Source organism: Anas platyrhynchos, chromosome 5 (genome assembly GCF_047663525.1).
Source record: "Anas platyrhynchos isolate ZD024472 breed Pekin duck chromosome 5, IASCAAS_PekinDuck_T2T, whole genome shotgun sequence".
Lineage (NCBI taxonomy): Eukaryota > Metazoa > Chordata > Aves > Anseriformes > Anatidae > Anas > Anas platyrhynchos.
Genome location: NC_092591.1, coordinates 15,177,647 through 15,201,326, shown reverse-complemented (window position 1 = coordinate 15,201,326; position 23,680 = coordinate 15,177,647). Strand labels below are relative to the sequence as shown.

The 23,680-nt window shown below is 41.8% G+C and overlaps 2 protein-coding genes and 1 non-coding gene across 18 annotated transcripts in view; 2 read left to right on the top strand and 1 right to left on the bottom strand.

Annotated features, from left to right (window-relative positions):
- LOC113843923 (small Cajal body-specific RNA 13) lies at positions 1-273 on the bottom strand. The gene has a single exon (XR_003497868.1). It is a non-coding gene; the product is annotated as a small Cajal body-specific RNA 13 (non-coding RNA).
- Positions 274-1,695: 1,422 nt separating this feature from the next.
- On the top strand, positions 1,696-7,564 carry GLRX5 (glutaredoxin 5). The gene is made up of 2 exons (XM_027459380.3): positions 1,696-2,051; positions 5,430-7,564. The coding sequence occupies exons 1-2, from the start codon at positions 1,736-1,738 to the stop codon at positions 5,606-5,608; spliced, it is 495 nt and encodes a 164-aa protein (XP_027315181.1). The 5' UTR covers positions 1,696-1,735; the 3' UTR covers positions 5,609-7,564.
- A 1,596-nt stretch (positions 7,565-9,160) lies between these two features.
- The window catches only part of TUNAR (transmembrane neural differentiation associated intracellular calcium regulator), a 159,986-nt gene continuing 145,466 nt past the window's right edge, over positions 9,161-23,680 (top strand). For 10 of the 16 annotated variants that reach the window (XR_011809512.1, XR_011809511.1, XR_011809514.1 and 7 more), the window contains exon 1: positions 9,161-9,358. Coding sequence is in view for 1 of the 16 variants with exons in the window: in XM_072038319.1 (XP_071894420.1) it covers positions 9,215-9,358 (144 nt within the window). In the remaining 15 variants the exon portion in view is untranslated. Of the gene's footprint in view, positions 9,359-11,990; positions 12,501-23,680 lie in introns of those variants that run through there. The other 6 variants (XM_072038323.1, XM_072038320.1, XM_072038328.1 and 3 more) reach the window with 5 other exon arrangements.

Here is a 23,680-nt window from a genome sequence, read left to right as displayed (position 1 = left end):
ATTTATAGCAGTTTTTAAGTGTTCAGCAGAAGTTGCTCTATTTGCTAAACAATATCAGACTGCAAAATTGCTCTTACTGTTGATAGATCGATAATGACATGGGATGAGCCATTATCTCCGTGACAACAGAATGCGAGCTGTTAGAGGAACATTGCACATGTTGCTGCCACTACTCTTACAGGCATGCCTCGGCTTCCTCCCATCAGTGCTCTCTCTGCAAGCCTGGTCTGCCCAGAGTACCAGCAACCAAGGGCATCTCTTCGACTACAGAGGATTAAGCTGCAACTTAGAACTGGCTATGTCATTCCCAGGGGAACACGTCCTCACAAAGTCTTATGACACATGAGTTTGATGTCCTTACTCTACATTCTATTTATTAACCATCTGCTTGGAGAAACAGCTAAAAGAGTATACAGGAATGCAGATAGTATCAAGTTCCTTCAACTTATTATTTTTAATTGAAAGCTTTTAGTTAGCTTTAAGAGTAGAAGCTCTTTCTTTTCAATCAGTTTTTATTTATTTCCCTCTGGAATCTCCAGAAACAGAGTGGCAGGAGTGTTTCAGCTAGACTAAAGGCGTGAAAGTGTACCACTAAGCCTCTTACACTTAAGACTTAAGGCTCTGATTCTGTATAACATAACCATATGACAAAAACCTTTGTGGAATTTACTAGTTTTATCCAGCTCACACTGGATAGTAACACATACATAGTAAACAACCCTTCTGTGTTTTATGCATTACGATTAACAGGCAAGCATTGACTTCTCTGTCTAGATCAGAAGAAAATAAGGTGGCTGAAAAACATACTGCCATATATACAATATACTCCCAATATACAATGCTCATGTGCAGTACAATATGTGAACTTTGCCTTCAGATCCCTGTTAAGGATTTTTTCATAGCTTCACACACATCTGAAAGCTGCAGCAGTGCTCCATACACTGCAGGCACAGAACCCGCTGCCTTCTGCGCTGCAGCTGGCACTCCCGGAGGAGCTGAACAGCACGAGTTACTTGGGGAACTCCTTTTCTTAACGCCTACGAGTGGCCGTTAATACACCAGAAGTACAGGTGCCAGATCCATAACGTAAATTAACGGGAGATTAAAGGTGCATTTAGGCCTGTTATTTGCGAGCCGTGCTAATTCATTTCCCAGTAGCCAGGAAGGTTTCGCTGTACCTCTTCCACTCACCGCCCGGCCGCCGCTGAACTCTCCTGCACTGCGCTCCCAGCCCTCGGAGAGGCCTCAGGGGCTGCCCCGAGGCTCCTCGCAGACCGAGCTGCTGCCGGGCGCAGCCCCGAGCACCCGCGGCACAACCAGCGCCATGCCCGGCCCCACTCACAGCCCGCCCACCGCCAGCACCGGAAGCGGAAGAAGCTCCCCCTTCCGCCCTGCCCCTCTTAAGGCACCGCGCCGGGGGAGCCTGGCCAATGGCGGCAGGGAGTAGGCGGGGTTAACCCTCCGGGCGCGGATTGACGGGTGATTCTACCAATGGAGCTGCGGCAGCGCCGTCCGCTCCACAAATAGCCGCACAGCGCTGGTGGGCGGGACAAAGCCAGCTGGAGCTCCACGCTACTGGCTGTCAGCGTTGATTGACAGCTGCTATGCCTGTGAAAAGGCGTAGATCCCGTGCGACCTCTCCCCGTCTCTACCAATCAGCGAGTAACGGTGACTCTAGGCCGGCGCAGCGGGGCAGGGGCGGGCAGTTGGTGCGGGCGGTGGGGGCCGAGGCAGGATGAGCGGCTCGCTGCGCGCCGGCCTGCGCCTGGCCGGGGGCGGCTGGGCAGCGCGGGGCTGGGCCGGGCGGCGGCTGCTGAGCCAGGCGGCGGCCGAGGGCGGCGGGGCCGAGGGGGGCGGCTCGGGGTCGGGCACGGGGTCGCGGGAGGCGGTGGAGCGGCTGGTGCGGGCGCACCCGGTGGTGGTGTTCATGAAGGGCAGCCCCGAGCAGCCCCTCTGCGGCTTCAGCAACGCCGTGGTGCAGATCCTGCGGCTGCACGGCGTCGAGGACTACCGCGCACACGACGTGCTGCAGGACCCCGACCTCCGCCAAGGTCAGCGGGGCAGGCCGCGGGGGGGGGCTTTCAGGCTTTATTACGTGCTTAAACTTATTTGTCTTAGGGTTTACTAAAGCTATTTAAAAAAGAGAGAAATTAATCTGAAGTTCTACTGAAACAGACTAAAACCCTCGAAGTTGAACCATGTGTGTTTCTCTTGGTTCCATGAGCCCTCAGGCAGTGCTTCTGTCAGTGTGAATTTATTGGGATTTGCGTGCACAACCAGCTCTGTTTATTAGTGGGGATGCAGCCAGGCCTGGCTTGCTGTGTGGTGAGGTGAGTGCCAGAGCCAGCAGTAGGGATGGACCTTGGTGTGAGCAGCTAGGGAGGGACACATTGATCCCAGAGCTGGTGGGCTGTTACCTTGCTTCACTTACATTACCTGCTGCCCCCTAACCGGCCAGCCTATGCTTGTTCCTGTGGCTGGCGGCCTCTGACAGGAGAGGGCTGGGCTGCTGGAAGCTGTAGTTTGGTGGGTTGCCAAACGTGATCCAACAGCAACTGTCTGAAGGCCGTCTTCATCTCTCCTGACCTCAGGTGCTGAAAAGTCAGGTACCCAGCCTGTCATACTTCCCTGAGCAAGGAGAATACGGCATGTGAGCTGGTCACCAGCTATGCACTTAGCTGAGGATAACGTAAATGTTTGCGTATATTCCTCTTCACAGCACTGGTACTAAGAGTTGGCTGCTAGCAGAGATGGTCCTTCAGGTGTATTTGAAGTGCTGGTTGGTTTTCCTGGACCTAGTGGAACGTGGTATTTTGAGGTTGATATAATTCAGCTGAACTATAACCAACCTTGCTGAAGCTTGCCCTTTGCTGTAATAGGGCAAGTTGTAAAAACAGCTCCATACCTGTACTTTTCACCTAAAACCACTGTCAGTTCTGTAAAACTAGTTACTAGTGCTGCTGTCAAGTGATTTATTTACCTAAATGCGAGCTGAGAATATGTTTCTCTGACACAAATCCTTCATTACCAAAGCTGGTTAAGAGACCTTAATGTTCTCTCTTGGGCTGTGGTTCCACAACAATTCAGAGTTCTGAGTTGTTTCTGCCATAAGCGATCCTACTCTCAGCTGATACGCATGGTTGGGCTGGTTCAGATCTATAAGGTGGTAGAGAAGTTTGGGATTATGTACTGAGAAAGTAGTGGTTTAAACCAGTTAGAACTGCTGTAGTTCACTCTCAGATTATACATTACCTAAGTACTGGATTCTGCCATGAGGATGGGCTTGATCTTTCCTCTCACCCTTGGGCTAACTCTTCTCCAGCCATGCTTGCACCAGTGCTAATGATGTCCATGAAAATGTGTTGCTTTTCTGGAGAGAGTGTGGTAGGAGTGATACTGGTTGCTTGAATCATCTCCCTGATGTGGTTCCTTGCTCATTAGTGCTAGTGCTGGCAAGAGAGGCTGAGATATGGCCACTGGAGTTGGGGAAATAGAGGGGGAGTGCTCTTGGTACCCCTTTCAGTAGTAGTTTGCACAGGTTGTGGCTTCAGTCACCTTGTGATGTGCTAGTTCAGCTGTCAAGCTTTTAACTGGAGTAAGGTTTCACAGAAGTGTTTGAAAAGAGAAGCCTGCAGCTTCTGAAGTGCAGAGGGAAGCCGTAACCTCCAGGGAATGGGAAGGAAGCTCCTTGCAGTGTCTGCACTTCTGAAGGGTTCATCGCTGAAGTGCATCCTCAGTGCAGTAGGCATAGACCAGGCTGACTTGCGTTAATGGTACTGAAGCAGTTTTGGTAAATGTTGTGTTGAACTCAGGGTTTATTTAACAGATCCAGTTTGTAATCTGGTCGAGCTCCAGCACACAGACAGTTAAAGCAGCTTGTCTCATATGTGAAGGGCAGCACACAGGGCAGTCCAGCTAGACTGTGTTCATGTTTTTATCTGTAGTTGAGTAGAGCCTTGAAAGTGCTATCAGTGCCTGGTCCTTGAAGAAGATATTTCTGTAAAAGAATAATGTTACCCTGGAGTGTTTATTAGCAATAGACATTATGTAGTGCCCTTGGGTCTCAATTCATGTTTAGCATTACAATATCTTAACAGAAACAAACCTCGTTTCATATCTACGGTGGCTCTTTTGAGAAGGGTTATCCCTGAGTGTGACTTTGTGTTGGGACTCAGTTCTTTATTGCAGCTGTTATGGGTTAAAAGGTTTTTAGGGTAAAAAGATTTGGGGGATAGTTTGAGCACTTCGGAGTGCTCAAAGGCCAAGGAATGTTTGAGAGAAGTACTACTTTTCTTGAACATTGAAACACAAGTTCACACCAAAACTTCCAATTTCTGCAAACTGTATCTGAACAAACAAGAAAGGTATTTGTGAAGTGCTAAGGAAGAAGTTATAGGTGGTGATGCCAGAGATAGGATTAGATGGTTATGGATTAGCTGATTCCTTTTGCCATTGATATGCCAAACTTGCTATTTGGGGCTTTTTAAGCATTAGATGTCCATGCACAAAATATTAAGTCAAAATAAAATCTTTTAGCTGATGTTGCACTTTATAGTTAGAGACACTTTGTCATAGCAAATATTTTTCTAGATTACTGTTATTTTTTTAGAATGCTTATGTTACTTACCATCTTTTTAATCTTTTATGAAACAATGCCTTTGTGTAAAAGGTTGTTTTAAAAGTGGCAAACTAGGTTTACTGATTCTTCTGTATATTTTTTCCTGATGTCTTTCAGAACAATTTGGCATTTGATTTATATCATCTGATCAGTTAATATTTTTTGGATGACTTTGTCTTTTATGAAGTATGGTTTTTAACTTCAGTTCTGTACTTCATAACTGTGACTGTAGCTAGCTCTGTTTGATATAGTGAGTTCTGAGAGACTTCAACCTTTGTGCCCCTCCCTTGGGCTGTAAGGTCTGGCACTGCAAGATAAAGCAATTTAAAATTTCTTAGGCTTCCAGAGGAGTGAATGCATCTTCTTATTACTGCAATTTAAATTATAGCTGTATGAATTCAGTAAAACATGAATGCTTTAAAGTTCCTTAGAGAAATGTAAAAGGTAAAGGGATATAAACATTTCTCAGTGGTTCTCAAGATTTTCCACCTCTTTGATTGAATGAAAACAGTACTGCTTGTTTCCTGGGTGGGAAGGGAGACACCATGTTTTTCCAGCATGTTTGAAGTCGCTGTAGGAGCTGACTTCATATCTTTCAACCCATGTCTAGAGTTGGAATGGGAACAAAAGCTAAATTTAACATAGTTTTTCTTTTAGCATTACTGTTATTTGTATGAGTTACTGCCACAGTGGGGAAGAAACGAAAATATTAATAGTTCTGTCAGCTTGAAGCAATTGTATTCCATTTAAAATTCCATTGTATTTGGAGGGAGAGGGGAAACATTTAATGCCTTTGTTTTTCTTAATGCAGGAATAAAAAACTACTCAAACTGGCCCACCATCCCACAAGTGTACCTCAATGGTGAATTCGTTGGTGGCTGTGATATACTCCTCCAGATGCATCAGAATGGAGATCTTGTAGAAGAGCTGAAGAAGTTAGGAATCCGCTCAGCACTTCTGGATGCAGAAAAAGACCAAGACAAAAAGTAAAACAAGCAAAAAAAAGATGCTGTGATAGGAATAAGGAAAAACTTCAATAAGAACTTGTTACCAGTAAAGCCTTATGTACTTCAGCTCAAAGAAGGCATCTTCTTTGGCATTTTTTCACTAAGGCATCTTTTCACTAAGATTTATCAGTGGCTGTCTCTTAGCTCATGGTAAATGTAGTGATCTCAGTATTTTGGTTTATGGATATTGTTGTGAAAATGAGTATAACCACTGCACTGTAAAGCATACATTTGTGGAAATCATGTTTAAAAACAAGTACACTTCTGAAAACATTCTTTTGATTGAGGGCAGGAGTAAACCAAAAGAATTAATAATTTTATTTTTATGAATTCTGAGTTTGTTTCTTTGTTCTTTGTTACATGAATCTATGCAAACAGTGTTTGCATTTCCTTGTTCCTTTTAAAAAAAAGTGCAAAGTAGTATTGCATCTTCTTTTGTATAACTCCTGATAAGACTTCCTGAGAGCTTGTAAAATTTCTCATATGATATAGGAGAAAACAGTCTTCAAATAATATAGAAGAAAAGATGATATGAGAGTGCATGAAATATACTTTTATTCTAAAGGGTAAAAATAAACACACTAGTATGAATACATGTATAATGGTCATTATTACTTTGTAACTTTGTTAGCTTTTAAAGGGTTGCTAAGAATTGTGCCTAAAGATTTTATAAAAAACATTTTCTACCTCTTGTGAAATGGCTTTCCCCCCTGGTTATGTGTGTTGGAGTTCTTCTGTGTCATAGCAAAAATGTGGGATTTTTTTTAAGACTTCAGTATTCTAGCTTACATCATTACAGCAGAATACTTTAGTAACTACTGCAGTATTTGGTAGCTACTAAGTTATCTTTTTAGATTTGCTGTAATTCCAAGTGTTCCCTCTGGAGTGCTGTTCTTCAGGGAATATGGTCTTCAAACATAGGATAAAGAGGCAAAATGTTTCATGGAGATCAGATAAAAAGTGCAGCAGAAAGGCTACTGAATAGATAAGTATTTGTTGGAAGCTCTCTGAAGTCTTTATATAACTGTATAACCCTGTAGTAAAAAAAAAAAAGTAAAAAAGTAAAAAATTGTCATAAGTAAAAATAAATTGTTTTAAACAGTGTAGCTTCATCTGTAAAAAAGTAAAAAATTGTCATAAGTAAAAATAAATTGTTTTAAACAGTGTAGCTTCATCTGTATAGCAATACTGCTAAGGTTAAAAGCTAACAAAGCTTTAAAATAATAAAATGCAAAATAAAATTTACTTTAAAATAGCAAAATGCAATTTACTTTTCTTAATACAGAGCACTAAATGGTTTGCATGTGAATTAGGCAAGTGATTGGAAAAACTATTATGTAGAGTGTCTCCAATAATTCTTTTTTATTTTAAGCGACTAGTGAAGCTGGTACTGCTTTTGATGTGAAACCTAAAATGCAAGTAAGGAAAAACTATCAGTGGAGGAGGTTCAGACTGGAACTGGTAGATGAGATTTAATGCAAGTTCCAGTTTTCTCTCTTGTTCACTTGAGCAAGCAGTCTAGTAGGCAAGCTATACTTGTACAGCCTTCACAGAAATTTTGAAATGTGCTGGTTGCAGTAAATGCTGTGTATAGTGCAGTCACTGTCTCCTGGATTAAATGCAGCGTGTATGTTCTCTGTATTCTCTTGTTTATGAAAAAGCTGCTCAGCTCCAGTACCAGTAGAACTGACTTGAGAATGAACTCTGATCATGAATAACCTATGCTCAGAGGCAGTCATTTGTGATTGTTAGTTATGTATATGAGTGCAACAGTTTTTTTGTTCATACACAGTATCACATTCATGAAATGCATATCTCAAATTCAGCTTTGTCTCTTGGAAATCTGGTTAAATGAGCTTTCTTACAGCTAATCTTTCATGGTTTTTTTGGCCATTCTGAATGTAAAATAAGGTTTGGAAAAATAAATGAATTTCAAAAGCTTCTGTTTTTTCATGTCAAAAGACCAAATGAAATGGACATACACTGTAGACAAAGAATAAGGTAACTTGAAGAAAAGCCACTTATTTTCTACTTCAATGTTTAATTATTAGTCTGGCTAGTAAATCTATTAAAAAAAAAAAAGGACCCCCCCAGTCTGCTGTTTTGTGGAGCTTTGTTCTTTATTATTCTGTGAAAGTTCAATATTTCCAGTATTATCTGGTACTAGTTTAAGATAAAGGTAATTCTAGCTTTGTCAGGTCTTCTTTCTCCTCTGAAGAGCATTTCCCCTCCTATCCCCCACAGGCTTCTGCTGTTATTGAAATTATGAATAGTTTTTCTCCCTTTTTGTTCTTAATTACTCAGTTTAAAACTTGTATAATGTGCAGTACTGTTTATATCAATCCTTTGCTTAATTAGCATGTCTTGTAATTAGCAAGTAGAAGGAAGAGCAATGCCAAAATGTGTGTGTAACGAAACCATAGGAGTAGGTACATAAAATATGGCTTCTGCCTGCATTCCTTTATGTGCCAGGCTGTGTGCACGAGCACTTTTTACATGTTGCATCTTATCTATGTAAATATTCACGTTAATCTCATTGCAATAAAAAAATCAACATCAGTAAAGCTTCAGATGCTCACAAAGACACTTATTTTGGGAGCTGATTGAGAATTTCCCCTAACAAGCTAGTTCTCAGGTTGATCATTTTAGAAAATTGGCACTAGTTTGTTCTCCGCTTAATCAGATGGTGATATCAATCAGTGGGTGCCCAAAGCTTGTAGTGGGGGGGGTCTTGTGCATGAGGAGTTCATAGCTGGGAGGATGTGATGGTGACTTCCCTACAGGAGGAGTGATTCCTCACAGGAGGCAGCAGCTGGCAGAGCACCACTGGGCATCGCTGCTTGTGCTTCCCTGATTGTGGAAGAGGTGATAGTGCTCAGGAGCATGTCTTGGGAAGGCTGGCTGGGAAGTTGCTGAGAAGACAGCTGAGAGCAGGCAGGGTGCTGACCTTGCCATCTGTCTCTGGTGAAGAAAAGCAAGTCTGCCTTTTCCTGAGGTTGCCAATGTATGACTGCATCTCAGCACAGCAGGCATCAAGGCGTGAACGAGCATTACCACCTGAACGGCGTCTCCTGATCAAGGTAGGTCATACTGAGCTGCCAGCTCTAGCAACACCCCGTGAGCCCCATTACTTCTCTCTCCTGTGTCATACCAGGTGGGTGTCCTGGCTGAGTGCTCCTAAGGTGAGATGCTTGTGGACCCAGTTTGGCTGTGTTGAGCTACTGAGGGCTTGCGATGAGATGGATGCATGTAAACCATTATCTGTTATCATTCTATTAGTATGGGACTGTAGTATGAATGATTGACATGCTGGAGTTCTCTACTATGATTGTAATTACTTGTATGGTCCTCTGAGGATGCCTGTGATACTGCTGTTGGGGTAAAAGGCTGAGCTAAGTGAACCAAGCTGTTCACCAGATCATTAATTAAGGTAATCCTTTGCATCTTGTAACACTTCTCACCTGCTGCATATACAGCAAGGTGGTTTGATTAAAGCAAATGAGAACAGTTATATAATACAAGCAGTCTGATTTCAGAAAGGTTAGGCCTCCACCAAAGAGGGGTGGGTTTCTTTGCTCTTGTTGAACTGATGGGGCAGACGGAAGCCAGTTACAGATGTCATTTTATTACCTTGCTAATTTTTATTTGGAAGAACTCAAATCAGTTAAGCCAAGAGTTGTTTCCCAGAGAAAACAAGCTGCTACTGGCTCCCAACACCCTAATGGGTTACGTGGTAAGTGAATTTTCTGGCATCAGTGTCCTTTTCCTTGCTTTAACAGTGTGGTCAATGTTTTGTTTTTCTTGTCTATCATGAAAAGAGAAGTGTAAAATGTCCTGAGGTGTTTCAAGTGCCTTTATTTGGGTCTGTTAATATAGAGCCTTATTTTCTCAGTGTATTCTTCAGAAAGGTGGGCTAGAAATTTATTTACTTTTTTTAACTTCCCAGGAGACTGTTAATGATAATAAAACGCATAGAAAAAGTATGGGAATGTGAAATCAGAGAATCATACTAAGGGAAACCTCTCCCAAACTGGCACTAGTAATCCAGTCAAGGCCTTTTCAGTGCGGGCATCTAAGAATGGTAATATTAAAATGTAAACCTGGCAGGCTGAACAGTAAATCCTTGTCTAATCTGGTTTGTGTCCTTACCCCCAACCTCCCCCCCCTACCCCCCAGGAGAAAAACAGATCTCCTTACAACAGGTTTTTCAACATTCATAATACAGGACTATGTAAGCAAAAAATGCTCACCTATTATGAGACAGGCAGCACTTGTTAACGTCTCTGTAAGCAAAGGTGGAAAGACAACGAGTTAAAGAGGGTTTGAAGTTTTGGAATTGTCTATAGTGCTGCTTGCTTTTTTTGTGTGTTACATCTTTTTGCTGGGAGGCTGCTTATTCCATTGAACAGCGCTGTCTTAGTGCACCGAGATCTCTTATGTGGCATGCTCCTGGATACAGAAGCTGCTAATTGATTTAACTGTTTGGGGCCTATCCCCATGTATCATTTATGGAAAACAGATTTTAGTTAGAAAAAAAGGATTGAGGTAGTGAAGGGTTCAGTTTCTATTTTCAGTAATTTGCCTTGAAAGGTACGTACAAAAATTCACGTTGTAGATTCAGGCTTTATTTGATTTAAGCTGAAATAAAAACAAGATCTACATTGTTGGCACAGAACCTGTGCTGTTTCGCCTGTGTGTGTAATTTCCAGGTAGTCTTTACTGCTTTTTTAAAAAAATGTTCCTTCTTGGAAAACATCTGAGTTCTTGTACTAGAAGTATCAAAAACAGAACTATGAATTTATATCCTAATTGATTTAGGATTGGGGGAATATCTTTGGATTTATAAACTCTGCCTTACTGTCTAGCTTCTCACAAGTGTCTAGTTTTCCTGGAGGTAACGGAGTTGGCTAGGAGCAAAGGCAGTTTTGGCTAGAAAGACCATTCTGTTGTATAAAACTTGTAGGGTGTGAGAAAGGTGTGGTGTTTTATATAAAGAGCAAAATTCATGTCTTCCTGGTTTTGAAGATTTGAAGTTTTTTTTCTGATTAATCAGACACGAGAAAAGTTTGCAGGATTGCTATTGACTTGTGCTCCCCTATAAAGAAGAAAGAAAACCTTGTAAAGGTAACTTTTTTCCCTCAAATATTGGAATGTTTAAAGGCCTTTCAAATCAGAGTATAGTAAATAAACACACTAGACTTATTTAAAGACAGAGGGAGTCACTTGAAACTAGTTTCTCTAACATTTGAAATATGTGCCATAACTTCTAAAGTATTTTGTGTAACTGAAACACATGCAGGTGATGATGATTTATAAAGCCTAAGAAGAATCCAAGGGCAGAGTTCAATATTCATATTGAAATAGCTTTGTAAATTAAATAAGTTAATCATAACAAGCTATGGAAGGGTCATTTTTTTGCATAGTTACAACTGTTCTACACACACACACACACACAAAAACAACACAAACATGAGACTTCTCCTGCACATACACTGAGACACTGGTATGTATGTTTTTGTAGTTAGACTTCTTTCTAATGTGAAGCTTGCACACAGGGGACTGATTGACTATTTTATAAAGATGAATAAAATGTCAAATAAAATCCTTTAAAATTTTACTTGACATTTCATGGTAAATTGAGTCAGAAAGGCTTTGGAGGAGGATTGAATTAGGAAGAATCATTGAATTACACTTTTTACTTGTTATATAATCCCATTCTTCAAAGCCCAAAGGATTCTTACATGCAATTTAGCCTCAGAGCAGTGAAGTAGGGCACTCAAATGTTCATTTAACAGGCCATTATAAGCTGCAGTACAGAGAAGTGATTTGCTAGTCATACTATGATAACTACAGAGCTGAGAATAAAGTTTTGGAGTCTTTTGTCTTAAATCTATGATCTAGTGAGTGAAAATGCATGCTATTAAAGGGTATATTAACAAGCGTTTTAGAGCTTTCATGTCAAATCCACACTACAATATGTATTTTTGAAATACCACTTGTTAGCCAAGTTCTCCTGGTTGAACGGTAATACTATGAAACCCAATGTTTCAGGCCTTACCCACTATTTCATTTGTCTGAAATCTAAATAGCTTTTCAAGTAATTTTAGTGTTTTTTTTTCTTTCCTTTTTTTTTTTTTTTTCCTTCCTTAAAGCGAATGTAAGTAACCTTTGACAAATCGCATGTCTTGATTACTGCAAAGAGAACGTGGTCCCCACAGACTGGGTACATGTTTAGACCTTCAGAGCTTAGAGGAGACCACTTTTAGTGCTAGTTTTCAGGAACACCTGGTGCTGGTGGTTTAAGGAGAGGCAGGGTTTGGGATGTGCTCTCCTGCAGCGCTCTGTGCGTTGAAGAACCCGGCTCTGGGCTGGACTCCCATCAGCCGAGCACCGAGGCCACCCAGGAGATGGTGCTCTTGAACCAGCAAACGGCGCAGCCCTGACCCAGAAGCATCCTTCAACGCAGCCCTCCCTGTTTTCTTTTTGTGTTGCACGTTATTCTTTGGGATTCCCGTTTTCTTTGGGGAGAAGAATGTGCTGGTGTTGAGCCCGGAGTGTATTCCCCTCCGATCCATAATGCGATTCCCAGGCAGGTGATCCTATGCCCGCGTCTGAAATGACGCTGGTGCTCGAAGGAGGCGTTTTTTCCCTGGACTGCGTGGCTGGCAAGATGCTAGAGCCGAGCAGGGAGCAGCTTCGTGGCTGATTGCCCTGACCAGAGCCTGGGACGTGCTGCACCCAAGCCAAACATCTGCTGGGTGCCGGCTCCATCGCTACCAAGGGTGGTGAACAGCAAGACTGGGTGCAGGGGCTCCCCACGGCCTCCCTGCCATCCCACGGGACAGCCTGTTCCTGCAGACACGTGTCTCGGAAAGGTAAGGGTGGCTCTGTTTTGGCAAGGTCCCAGGTAGGGGGATGTGGTGCCATTTGGCTGCTGACTGCCTCTGACGCGTGATGTGCACGGGGACACGAGGGGCTGAGCTGCTGCCGATGCCACGCGGGGGTGCTCAGCTGTGGAGCTCACCCTCCCACCCAGGCTGGTGAGGTGGGAAGAGGGGATTTGGATGGTCTGTTGAGCCCAGAGTGGCAAGAGGTCAGGTGGTTGCGGTGGAGTTTTCTGTTGATTTTCCATCCTCTCATTGCGTCCAGAAGCTATGGATTTGGCCAGAAAAGACCAGAAGGAGCTGGATGAGAGCAGCGGTGGTCACTGGGCCTTGGCAGAATATTTAATAGAAAAGTTCAGTAAAAGCCTCTTCCCCCACTACAGGAGGGCAGGGTCTCAGTTTTTTTTTTTTGCATATGTAGCCATTGGCTTGGGGTTTCATGCAATATAAATCCACCAAGACTTCTACCTGTTTTCTGTCTGGAGTTACCAAAAACAGGTCTCTGTGCATTCAGGCAGGCAGCAAGCTGGCTGCTGGTATGTGTATGGTTTATGAAGCCTGGCTAAATGCTGCTGTGTCCTGCTACAACAGCATTTTGAGTTTGCTGCACCCACAGCTTCATGGCTGAAGGGAGCATGATGGTGGAGGAGGATCATACCACCTGTGTGGGATGGCTGCCCCAATGGGGAGTATAGGCTGGGGTGTGAGGATTGCCTGTGCTGCATGTCATCTCCTCTTGCTAAATTGTTAACAATTCAGTGTTTGGCTTTAGCAGCGGCAGGCAGAGCAGTGTTAATTCTCATTGTCTTTTCCATGGAGTTAGGCTGATTTCTTTTTTTATTCCAACCACTTGCTAATAATAAATGATTTAAAGCTCTGCTGACACATCTTGGTCTCTTGCTGCCTGAGCGATCATTTGGCAACTTGTGGAGGGGGAGCTGGGCAGGGGTGTGGTGGGCAGGCTCTCATGCCCAGCAGTAATGATGAGGTGTGGCAGCAGCAGGGAACCAAAAGAAAACTATAAAGAAGCATCTACCCATTTCGGAATAAGCATAACAGAAATAAAGTAGACTGAAGCAAGTCTGATCAGACACCTTTACTTCTCATGTGGGCTTGAGGTACAGTTCAGCATGCTTTGCTGAAGAGCTGTCAAGTTTTATGGCTGGGACTGGGTGTTGCTCAAGACCAGGCCTTAGGATTGAGTGCAGGAGAGGGTCCAGGCCTCAGACCACAACTTTAGCTCTATCAGCATGGTCCTGTGCATCTCTATGTCAGAAAAATAACCTCTTCCTATGTATTACAGGGGTGTCTTGGCAGGAACTAGGCTGTAACAAGTTTTGTTTTAGGGACTGTGCATCTTGCACTAAACTCTCTTGGATAAAATAAATCACTGAGGATCAGCACAGTGACTCAAACCTACGTGAGCTCTCTACTCTGAGACTCCAAATCATCAAGCTATAATGTTTCACCCCAGAAACATTGCCATTCTTCCTGATCCAGGAACCCTGCTCCAACAAGAAGGGAGATTGTGTGCCCTCTTTCCTGGTGTCTGGGTGCTTCCTGCATAGTGGGCAATACTGGCTTGGTCTCCCTCATATGCAGCCTCTCCATGTCTAGAAGCAAGTAAGGCAGCTTCTATCACAGGCTTGTTGCTGGTGTGGGTTATGTGCTCCAGGTCTGCCTAGTTGTTGCTTTTGGCAGACCTAAGAAAGGTGTAGGTACCTACCTACTCAGCCTGGATCAGTGTCATAAGCAGATATGAGATTTCAGATGAAAGTTCCCTTTTTAGGTGCTTAAATACTGACATCCTGAATTTTTTGGTCCTTGATCTTAAGCAGTGTGCAGGAAGGAATTCAAGACAAAATTGTATCTGAAGCTGCTAGCAGTCATATTAACATAATATGGTCCAGTAACTCAGTGAGAGATAAGGCACTGAAAAGTGATGGTGAAATTTGAACTTCAGAATATTAATATTTTGATAATGTTGACAGGGTTTGTCAAGAAAGATCCTGATGGAAGAAAAGTACCAGAAGAAAAACCCTTAAAGATGCCATGAATTGAACTTCAGAACAACAATAGAATCTGGAGGGCACATACATTGCTAACAAAAAATAATACTAGGCAGGCAAGGAGTAAACCAGTACAGCTGAATGGCAGGCTCGAGAGGTTTTGTTGTTGTTTCTCTCTTTTCTTTTTTTTTGTCTGATGGGAATCCTTTCAAATTTGAAAACGTAAGCTTAGATTTCCTATACATCGGTGCATTAATTAGTGTAAATACTAGATGAGGGAATTAAAAGGAAATACAAGCACACTGCAAAATGCTAGAGGTATGAAATAAAAATGCTTTAGGTTTATTATTCTGTCAAGAGATAATTAATTAGTAGTTCAGAAACTGGATCACTGAAGATTAAAGATAGAAATTAAAGAAGATAAAGACATTGCTAAGAATCTAAATGATTTCTTTGCATCAGTCTCCAGCGCAGAGAATATTAGAGCCATTCCTACTGGGACTTGCTCTTTTCCAGTAATCAGGATGTGTCAGAAGAAGAGTTGGAACAAATCAATAATTTAAGAAGCAGTAAGTCACCAGCTCCAGATGGTACTTTGAAGAGTTCTGGAGGAACACAGTATGAAATAGCTGATCTTTTGCAAAAAACATGCCCTCCTTAATAAAAATAGCTGTTGTGTTGGAGGAGTGGGAGGTAACAATTACACCTGTGGTTACAATCAGGATTAAGATAATCTGAGGAAGCATACCCTCTTTACCCAGCCATACATTTATACTTTATAAACTGGATGAAAAGAGAGTGGGAAGTGGGGAAAAAAAATAGTAAAAGAAAAGGGAAGATGTTAACATGTTAGGATCTAAAGAGAAATATTTCTGTAAATTAAAATTGTGCCTCACCCATTATCTATTATAATTTCAATCGGTCTAATCTAGTTACGGATGTGAAAGAAGCAATTGCTGAGGAGCATCAGGTACCGTAGCTACTCTGCAAGATGTCAATGTGCTTGGGGATTGGAACCCCCCAGGCTGGGTGGCAGCACTGCGTGGTGACCCTTCCTGCAGGTAGCACCAACACAGCAGCTTTTTGGTGAACAAATGCATGGGGCAAGAAAAACTTCAACAAAACTATCACCCCCAATTTGTTGGGTAAAGCCTGGGTCTGGTCACTGAATCCTCCTTACCTCTGTCAGTTGCACCTGATGGAAGTGTGTGTGTATATATATATATTTAAAGACAGATTCAATTAGCTGTGTAAAAGGAGGAATTTGGTGCTAGGGAAGCAAAAAATGAACATGTCAAAATAACTTCAGGGAAAAAAAGACGAGAGACAAAATACAATGACTTTCAAATTCCAGACATGAATGAATTAAATACGTTTTAATGTCAAGGCTTTGTAACAGTACCCTCATGTTTACAAGGAATGATTGGGATGAACTGAGAGGAAAATGTCATCAGAATTCTTACATTTACCCTTAACCACATGTGTTGTTCTTTTTTTGTATTTTAATTTTATGCAATTTGTGATGATCTGTGGCCTCCTCACTGTGTTCTTAGATCCCATACACTGGTGTAAAGGCACCCCCCTACTTTCATGCTGTCAGAAGGTTGACTAACTGCCCATGTTACTTGGGGGGGAAAAAAAAAAAGCGAGTTAGTGGAAAACAAGCATCTTTTTACAATATAGAAATGATGCTTTTACTGCGTGATAGAATGGTTTGGGTTGGAAGGAACCTTAAAGATTGTCCAGTCCAGGCCTCGTGATGGCAGAACAGAAGGGGACAACCACCTTCTTCAACCTGCTGGCTCTGCCTGTAGGATGGGATGTTTTTCTGCTGTCTTTTTCTGCTGTGGTTCCTACCTGTCCCTCCAACAGGATAGATCACAGGACTGTTATGTCCTTGTTTTTAATTCTTGTCCTTTGCTTTTGCCCATGTGAGTTCTCCTACTCCTATTTCTTCCGATTTCTGTTTCCATGTATCCCTCCTGTGCTCATAGGATCTCTCCTTCCTTTCCTCCCTGTCCCAGTGTGTGAAGCTGCTGCCCCCCATAGCACTGCCAGCTCACAGCTGTACTGACTCTGGTGTAGACCCAGAGTCAATCAGGACAGCACTGCTAATTAGAAGGCATAGGATGATATGCCTTGCTTTTGAGATCTGTGCATCTCAATTGATGTGTGCTCTGTCATTTGGGAAATGCTGATTTATAGTAACACTAAATGATACGTACTAAAAAAAAAAAAATGGATTTACAGGCTTCTGGAATAGCCCTGCTGCTTTCTCTGCTCTGTACAATTATTTTCACATCAGTAGGCTCCAATCTACAACGTTTCTAGTGTTTCATTGGGCATTTGGTAGGGAACAGTGTCAGCCACAAGATGCCAGGAGAAGCGTTATATTTATAGGTGATAAACTAGGCTGTAGATTTTAAGAAGTATGTGTTTCACCCTTTCATTTAAATTTTCTGTGCAGAGTCACAGAAGGGAGGAAAGGATGGTGCAGAGGTGCTCAGAACACCTTTAAATTAGCTAATTTAGATGCAAGATCAGTCTAGCCATGGTAGCACAGAGCAGAGCTGGCTGATTCACTCAGCCTCCCAAGTCCCGAGGGTCCTGCTGCTCAGCTGTTCCAGGGCTCTTCTGTTGGAAAAGTCTCCCTTCTGTTACCACAGGATGCTGGGGCTGGTGTTGTCACACAGTAATTCAGCTGCTTGGCACAGCAGAAAAGGTGCAGGCTTGTGAGCTTTTTCCAGATTCAAGATCTGCAGTAGAGTTAAATTGCTAACCCTTCAGGCTTGTTAAGTTTGGGTCACTCCTTTTCATTTATGAAACACCCATAACTGTCATGAGCTTGAAAGAACTAAAACCTTGCAAATATCATGATCTGCTTGTGCATCAATACCATCATCTAGTGCTTTTCTCGAGCTGGTTTCCATGTTGAAGTCTCAGACGAACCTGCAGTCATCTTGTTCCCTCTGCATCAGCAAAACAGCAGGTAGCTCTGACATCTCTGCCCACAGCCAAAACTACTCTGGGCTGGGTAACACAATAAGGTGTCAGAAATTGTGATGATCGAGTAATCCTCAAAACCACTTTATTGATCAGTAAGACAAAGAAAAATTTCCTCCTTAGTAGGAAATGACAATTATAGCTATAGTCTCGGGGGAAATCTTTGTGTTTGTTTTATTATCAATAACATCTGAACTCTCTTGAAATGTCTAAGTTGTGAATATTTGACTTTGCTCCAGCTAGCAGAAAAACACAAATGTTTTCTGATAATCCTTACTAGAATACAGCAAATGGTAATGATGTATGTAGTGATTTCCCACCCTCTTCACACCCATAGTGGAAGTTTGGGTCTTTGAGTTGGTGAAAGGAAGCTGCAGCTATTTTTTTTTTTTTTGCATGGTCAGTTTCATTTCCAGAACTGCTGAGTTCAACAGGAACTGTTGGTGCTTGATTGATTTTAAAAATCAAGCTCAGTTTCAAAATTCAGACAAAGGGCAACAATGGTTTACGTTGTAATTTTAGCACTGAAGATGAAAGTTGTTCCACCCTTTAGAGGGAACCTCTTATTTTAGGGGTTATTAATATCAAAATTTTGCTGCTTGAAGTCCTTTCCACTTTGAGGTTAACTAAACTCCACCAAGAATCACAGTGCCTAAGTTCAGCATGAAATGAGAGTGAATAGGTGTCTCAATCTCTAGAGATTTTTTCATGCTTTTTTTTTTTTTTTTCATATGGAGATCATAAACAGCACACAATGGAGCTCTACAACATCCTACCTAAAGAGTACTGGGAACTAGTGTTCAGAGAGGACAACACAAACTGATCTGAATTTTACTTGGTAGGCAAATCTTCGTTTTGTGATGTGAGTAGTTGGGTTAATGCTTTCCTTTGTTCACTGTCTTGCTTTGATTAGTGTTTGAAATTCAGAAGTCAAACTGATCATAATTTTACTTTTTTATTTATTTTATACTTCTACTACCCATTGACCTTGTTCAGTTGCCATCTTTTTTTTTTTTTTTTTTTTCTTTTCAATCTGGATGTCTTCATTTAGGTCGGAAAATAAGTTTATCCTATGCTGGTATACAGAATAGTTCTAATACAGAATAGTTCTAGGGAGTCCTGGAGACTGATTTCTGGGGACTTACTTGACTTTGAAATCAAATCCTGGAGGATGGATGTATAGAACTATAAGTGGTTTCTCAGAGTTGTTGTTGTTTTTTTTTTTTCTCCCCCCTCCTATTAGTTGACTGCAGCTGAGCGATTCACTCAGTTAACTTTAGATTGGCTCATGAGGTTTAAGAGCCTTCAATACACTTATATTTTAAATGTCTCTTTTTATTCCTTTATAAACAGACAGTTGAATGGTAATGAGTTTGAACCCGAAGTACCTATTTGCTTTACCACGTTGAAGTACAACTGAAAACATCCAAAGTTTTGTGTAGCTGTTAGAAAGTGTTTTACTGTTTTTCAAGCAGTGCTGCTGCTTTGGATTATATATTCCATCGGAGCTCAACAAATGTGCATTACTTTTATGATAATAATAATAAAAGCCTGTACACGTTTTCTGATTAAAATCAAAACGAGTCTTGCATTCTTTTGTAATTAGGGTAGAGTGAGCAGTTCGGGAGGAGACCCTGACCTCCTACAGCAGTTTATTGTAGCTGCAATTGTGATGCCAGAGCAGGAATTGGGAGACCCTTTAGACTCCATTACAGATTCTGTTGGAAATAATTCCTTGAGCTCCAAGGCTCAGGTTCTGTATCCTGTTGCATCAACAATTTAATGTGTGTGTTTGTTTTTAAATCAATGAACTAACACTGATTAACCAACTGAGTAGGGTTTGTCCTTGATTGTGTTTCATCCACTGTGCTCCAATTAGAGTGAGCAGTGTCATTTGGTTTGTTTTTGCTGTCTGTGGGTCCTCCTTGAGAAAAGAGGCTGTAAGCGGTGGGATTCAAGGTAGAATGTTCTTTTGGTGTGCTTCTGTGTCACAGCTGGCAATGGTCCCCTGAGAGGAGAATTGGGAAAACCTTGGTGTCTTCATGGAGGGGTCTACATGTGAAACAGCATTCTGTGCTTTGATTTTAGTCATTGATAATTAATCAGTACTGCCAGTGGGGTTCAAAGAGGTGTGCAGGCACCTGGGGAGCTTGGTTCAATTGCTTAAGCAATTGTGCCTGGTGCCATTTGAGATACCTTGGAGTAAGTGGGACATTCATAGAGCATTGCAGTGTTGGCATAGGACTTCTGTTGCTCTGGAGTGGCAGCTATGGGCTCTAGCAGATGCCTTCAGATGTCAATTTACATGTCCTGTACCTCCATGACACCTTAATCAAGGCTAGGTGTCTGCTTGAGGGAAAGAGGTTCTCAAGGATCTGCATATGGTACTGGTAAAATCTTACAGCAGTAGGAACCTGGACATATCACTCACTTATAGACACCTGGGTGAACACATCTTCACCTACAAATGAATGTGGTCCCTTATGACTACAGACACAGATCTAGTTCCTGGAGACATTTGGAGATGAATATCTAGGTAAGCAGATCCAGAGGGCAATCTATTCAGCCTATTTTTAATATCTATTACAGGATGAAATGAATTACCTTCCGAAAGTGACTTTCAATCAAATTGACTACAGAGAGACACCAGGCATTTTAGCTGTTTAACTCACAGGTGGCTGAAAGACAATAAAGAGTATCCCACCTTTAGTTCAAATGTAATCTTTTTAACTCACTAATTCAGAAAAAAGTGTTATTCAGAACAGCACAGGATAGGCTGTATGGGAAACCCATTAATGATATTCTGAATCTCAAGAGCATTTTAATTATTTTTAACTTTTCAAAATTAAATTGGCTTCAAGTCAGTTGGAATGGAGATGAGCATATGATAAAGGCTGTTTTCCCTTCTCCTGATAAAACTTTACACCTCAGCACAGAAAAACTGTGAAAATAAGAATGCTTCCTTGCTCTAATCCTCTGGACAATTCTAGTCTTCACAGCTCTGGGTGGTGGTATCTTATCTTCTTCCTCTATATTTCTCCTTTCTGAAAAAATGAAAATACCACAGCTTCACTAAGGTTGGTCTGGGAGACGTACAAACTATGAGGGCTGCCATGGGATTGACTGGAGAACTTTAGTGTGGGAGTAATGACATTTTCAAATTAAGGCTGGCTGGCTCAACACTCTTTATAGGCTTGTATCTCATTTAGAAGCTTCAGTGAATTATATGGTCAAAGTTTTAAAAGGAGGTGGGAAGGAAAAAACTGGGACAACTGAAAAAGTGCAACGATCAAGGTCTGAAAAGTGCCACAGGGACAGTATATATCCACATATGGTTACCCAGGGGACATGGGGAAGTCATAGCAGCAAACAGGTAAATACTTAGTGGCTGTGAACTGAGTTAGCTCCAGTGGGATGAATTTTACTTATACCAATGAGAATCCAGTTCTCCCTAGTGTGGGCTGGTGGATTTTGCTGAGATGGCAATGGTGTCCATGTGATACATATTTAAACAATATTATTTTACCTCCCTAGTCCAGAATGTAACATTCCACAGGTGCTTTGATTAGTTTGTCTATATACAGATAAAAAGATAAAGAGAAGGATTTGAACTTTAAATGGTCCTCAGTTATTTATTCTTGATTTGCATATACACAGAAAAATGCACATTTATTTGTCACGTAGTGTACTTAGAGCTGTTGGGATGAATGAGCCAAGCAGATCCTGGCAGCCAGCAATTTCCTGATGGTCACTGTTCTACGCTTAGCCATGTGGAGGGGCATGTGCTCATAAGCTTATCTGTATGGACTTCTAAGGGAACTGAGAAACAACATGATACTACCAATTTGCTCTCTGTATTACTGTGGTGCCTTGTTTATAAAGGTCCTAAGTGGTTCACAGCTTGTAATGAAAAGAGGGTCACGACAAACATGATGCCAGGAACAGTGCCAGGCTGCTGAAGCCCAGCGCTGGCAAGGGATTCGTACAGCAGCTCTCTGGCAAAATCAAGAACAGAATCCAGATTCCTTGGTCACAGCTCTACACTGCAAAAACAAAGCTCTGTAATGGTCTTGCATGTACACAGGACTAGGTAGTCATCTAGGCAGTCCAGGTTTACCACTATACTTGCTGGTGGTTATTGTAGCCAAGAGTGCAGTCTACTAAAGCTATTATCAAGGTTCACTCTGCAAATAACTGTGATGCCAGCATTTCTAGTTGCTCTGGAGATTTGCTAGGCTGTGGTATGACTTCAGCACAAGCACACAGCAGAACTCCTCTTTTCTGGGGCCACCTAGGTACTGCATTCATGCCCAGTTCAAGAAAACGATATAATCTGATACCTCTTGTTGTGGGGAGCTACCCTGGCATCTAGTGGTCAGCCACAAGTGGTGGTTTCTGATTAGCTCTGTTCCCTTTATCTAGCTTCTTATCAGGGCCTGGAGCCTGGAATAGAGCAGAAATCCTGGTACTGGCTGAACGCTTCTCAAGGTCCCCTGGGGGAACAATGAGGATGATGGGTCTGTTAAGGATAATATTTCACATCAACAGCCTGTATCTCAAGCTTGAAATACTTTGACCTCAAATCCAAATTTGCCTCCTGTATGAATGCAGGAGAAGGCTGCGTCCAGCTGTAATTTTGAGATGATCTGTGGCCCACTTGAAAGGGTTCATCAATTTTCAGATGCATTTTTCAGTGTATAATTTTCAAATAGGTTTTTAGTCAGTTCAAGTTTTACTACTTCATTTTTATGTTTTTAGTTTAAGATTGAACCCATTCCCTTAAATTGCTGAGATCTTCAGTCCATATTCAGTTGCAAATGTCCTTAACATGTAAATGCTCATAGGAACCTGCTTTCATTTTCTTGCTTCCTTCCCACTGAAAACAGCATTTTCTTCTGCTAGAGTAATGTAAACGTAGCTAGCAGGGTTTTATTGAGACTTAAGTTTTGCACTATGATAAACAAAATCAAAGAACTTTCTGACAAACTCTGGATGATGAAGTGTCAGGATTAGCCCAGGATTAGTGAGGACATGCAGTGCAATGACCTTGTTGTTTGTCCCAGCACCATCCCCACTGGATGCTTTCCTGGTGGGCTTTGGCATCCCTTGCAGTCTTGCTGAGCCTCTCCTCTAGACTCGTGCAGCTGTATTGAGTTTTTTTTCAATATTATCTTGAATATTAGGAAGTTTTGTCCTGTTTAATTCCTTCCTCCTGAGGGAAGGTGACCTTAATTTTCCTCCCCCCCCCTTTTTTTTTTCCTTACTCTGAGTATTATTAGACGTTAGCACAGATGTGTCAATCTTACCAGCTTATTTAGCCTTCCATTTAGTTCTTCCAAATCTTTAAGGTGCCTTTCTTCCTATTTCCACTCTTCTCTATCTGTATATTATGTTAAGCTTCATGATTCTTCAGGGTACAGTGACATAAACATAGCTTAAATTGTAATAATGAGTTGAACGACATTCCTGTGGCCCCAGGTTTTAGAGAGAACAAGTTCTGCATCTGAAAATAGACAGATTATGGCTTTGGTTTTGCCTTAAAACATTCAAACCTATTTAATTTTTGCAGTTATTTTCAATTTTCAAAGTTCATTGCACTCTTTCAGATTATTAGAATCTGGAAGGCAAAACTCCTAGAATTTCATTCTTCATTTATTGATTTTTCACTGAAAAGACACATCTTCCAGTAAAATAATTTACTGTTGTTGTATGTTACTAGTGAAGCACGTGCTGCTGTTGCTGAAACAGCTAGAAGAGAAGGTCTGGTGAGCACTGTGAGAGGGGAGCCCCAAGTCTCCCTAGGTCTGTGCTGCCTTCACTGTCCTGTGGGATGTGACATGGGTGTCTGCCATGTGTGACAAGCAGGGCAGAACAGGCACATGCTAGGATGTGAACTCTTCTGGTCTTCTCTTGTCTGCAGATTTTTTTTTCCTGTCCTAGAGAAGCTGTTGAAGGTAAGCATGCAGAAGGAAGGTGATGATGTTTTTGGCATCCTGAAGTGGGGGAAGATGATGTGACAGGATTGTGCAGTGTAGCTGAAGGTGTGATGCTTTCTGATACTCCTGATGAATTCACAGCAGTGGTTTCCCTTCTGTACCTCTGTGTCGGTGCCTTTGTCAGCTCAGCCCTCCAAGCACTTTTTTTTTTTTTTTTTTTTAA

What these genes read in the sequence shown, in the direction of transcription:
- GLRX5 (XM_027459380.3), top strand. Translation starts at nt 1,736, where the DNA reads ATGAGCGGCTCGCTGCGCGCCGGCCTGCGCCTGGCCGGGGGCGGCTGG. An exon ending in GGACCCCGACCTCCGCCAAG is followed by an intron (nt 2,052 to 5,429) that starts GTCAGCGGGGCA and finishes TTCTTAATGCAG; the next exon opens with GAATAAAAAACTACTCAAAC.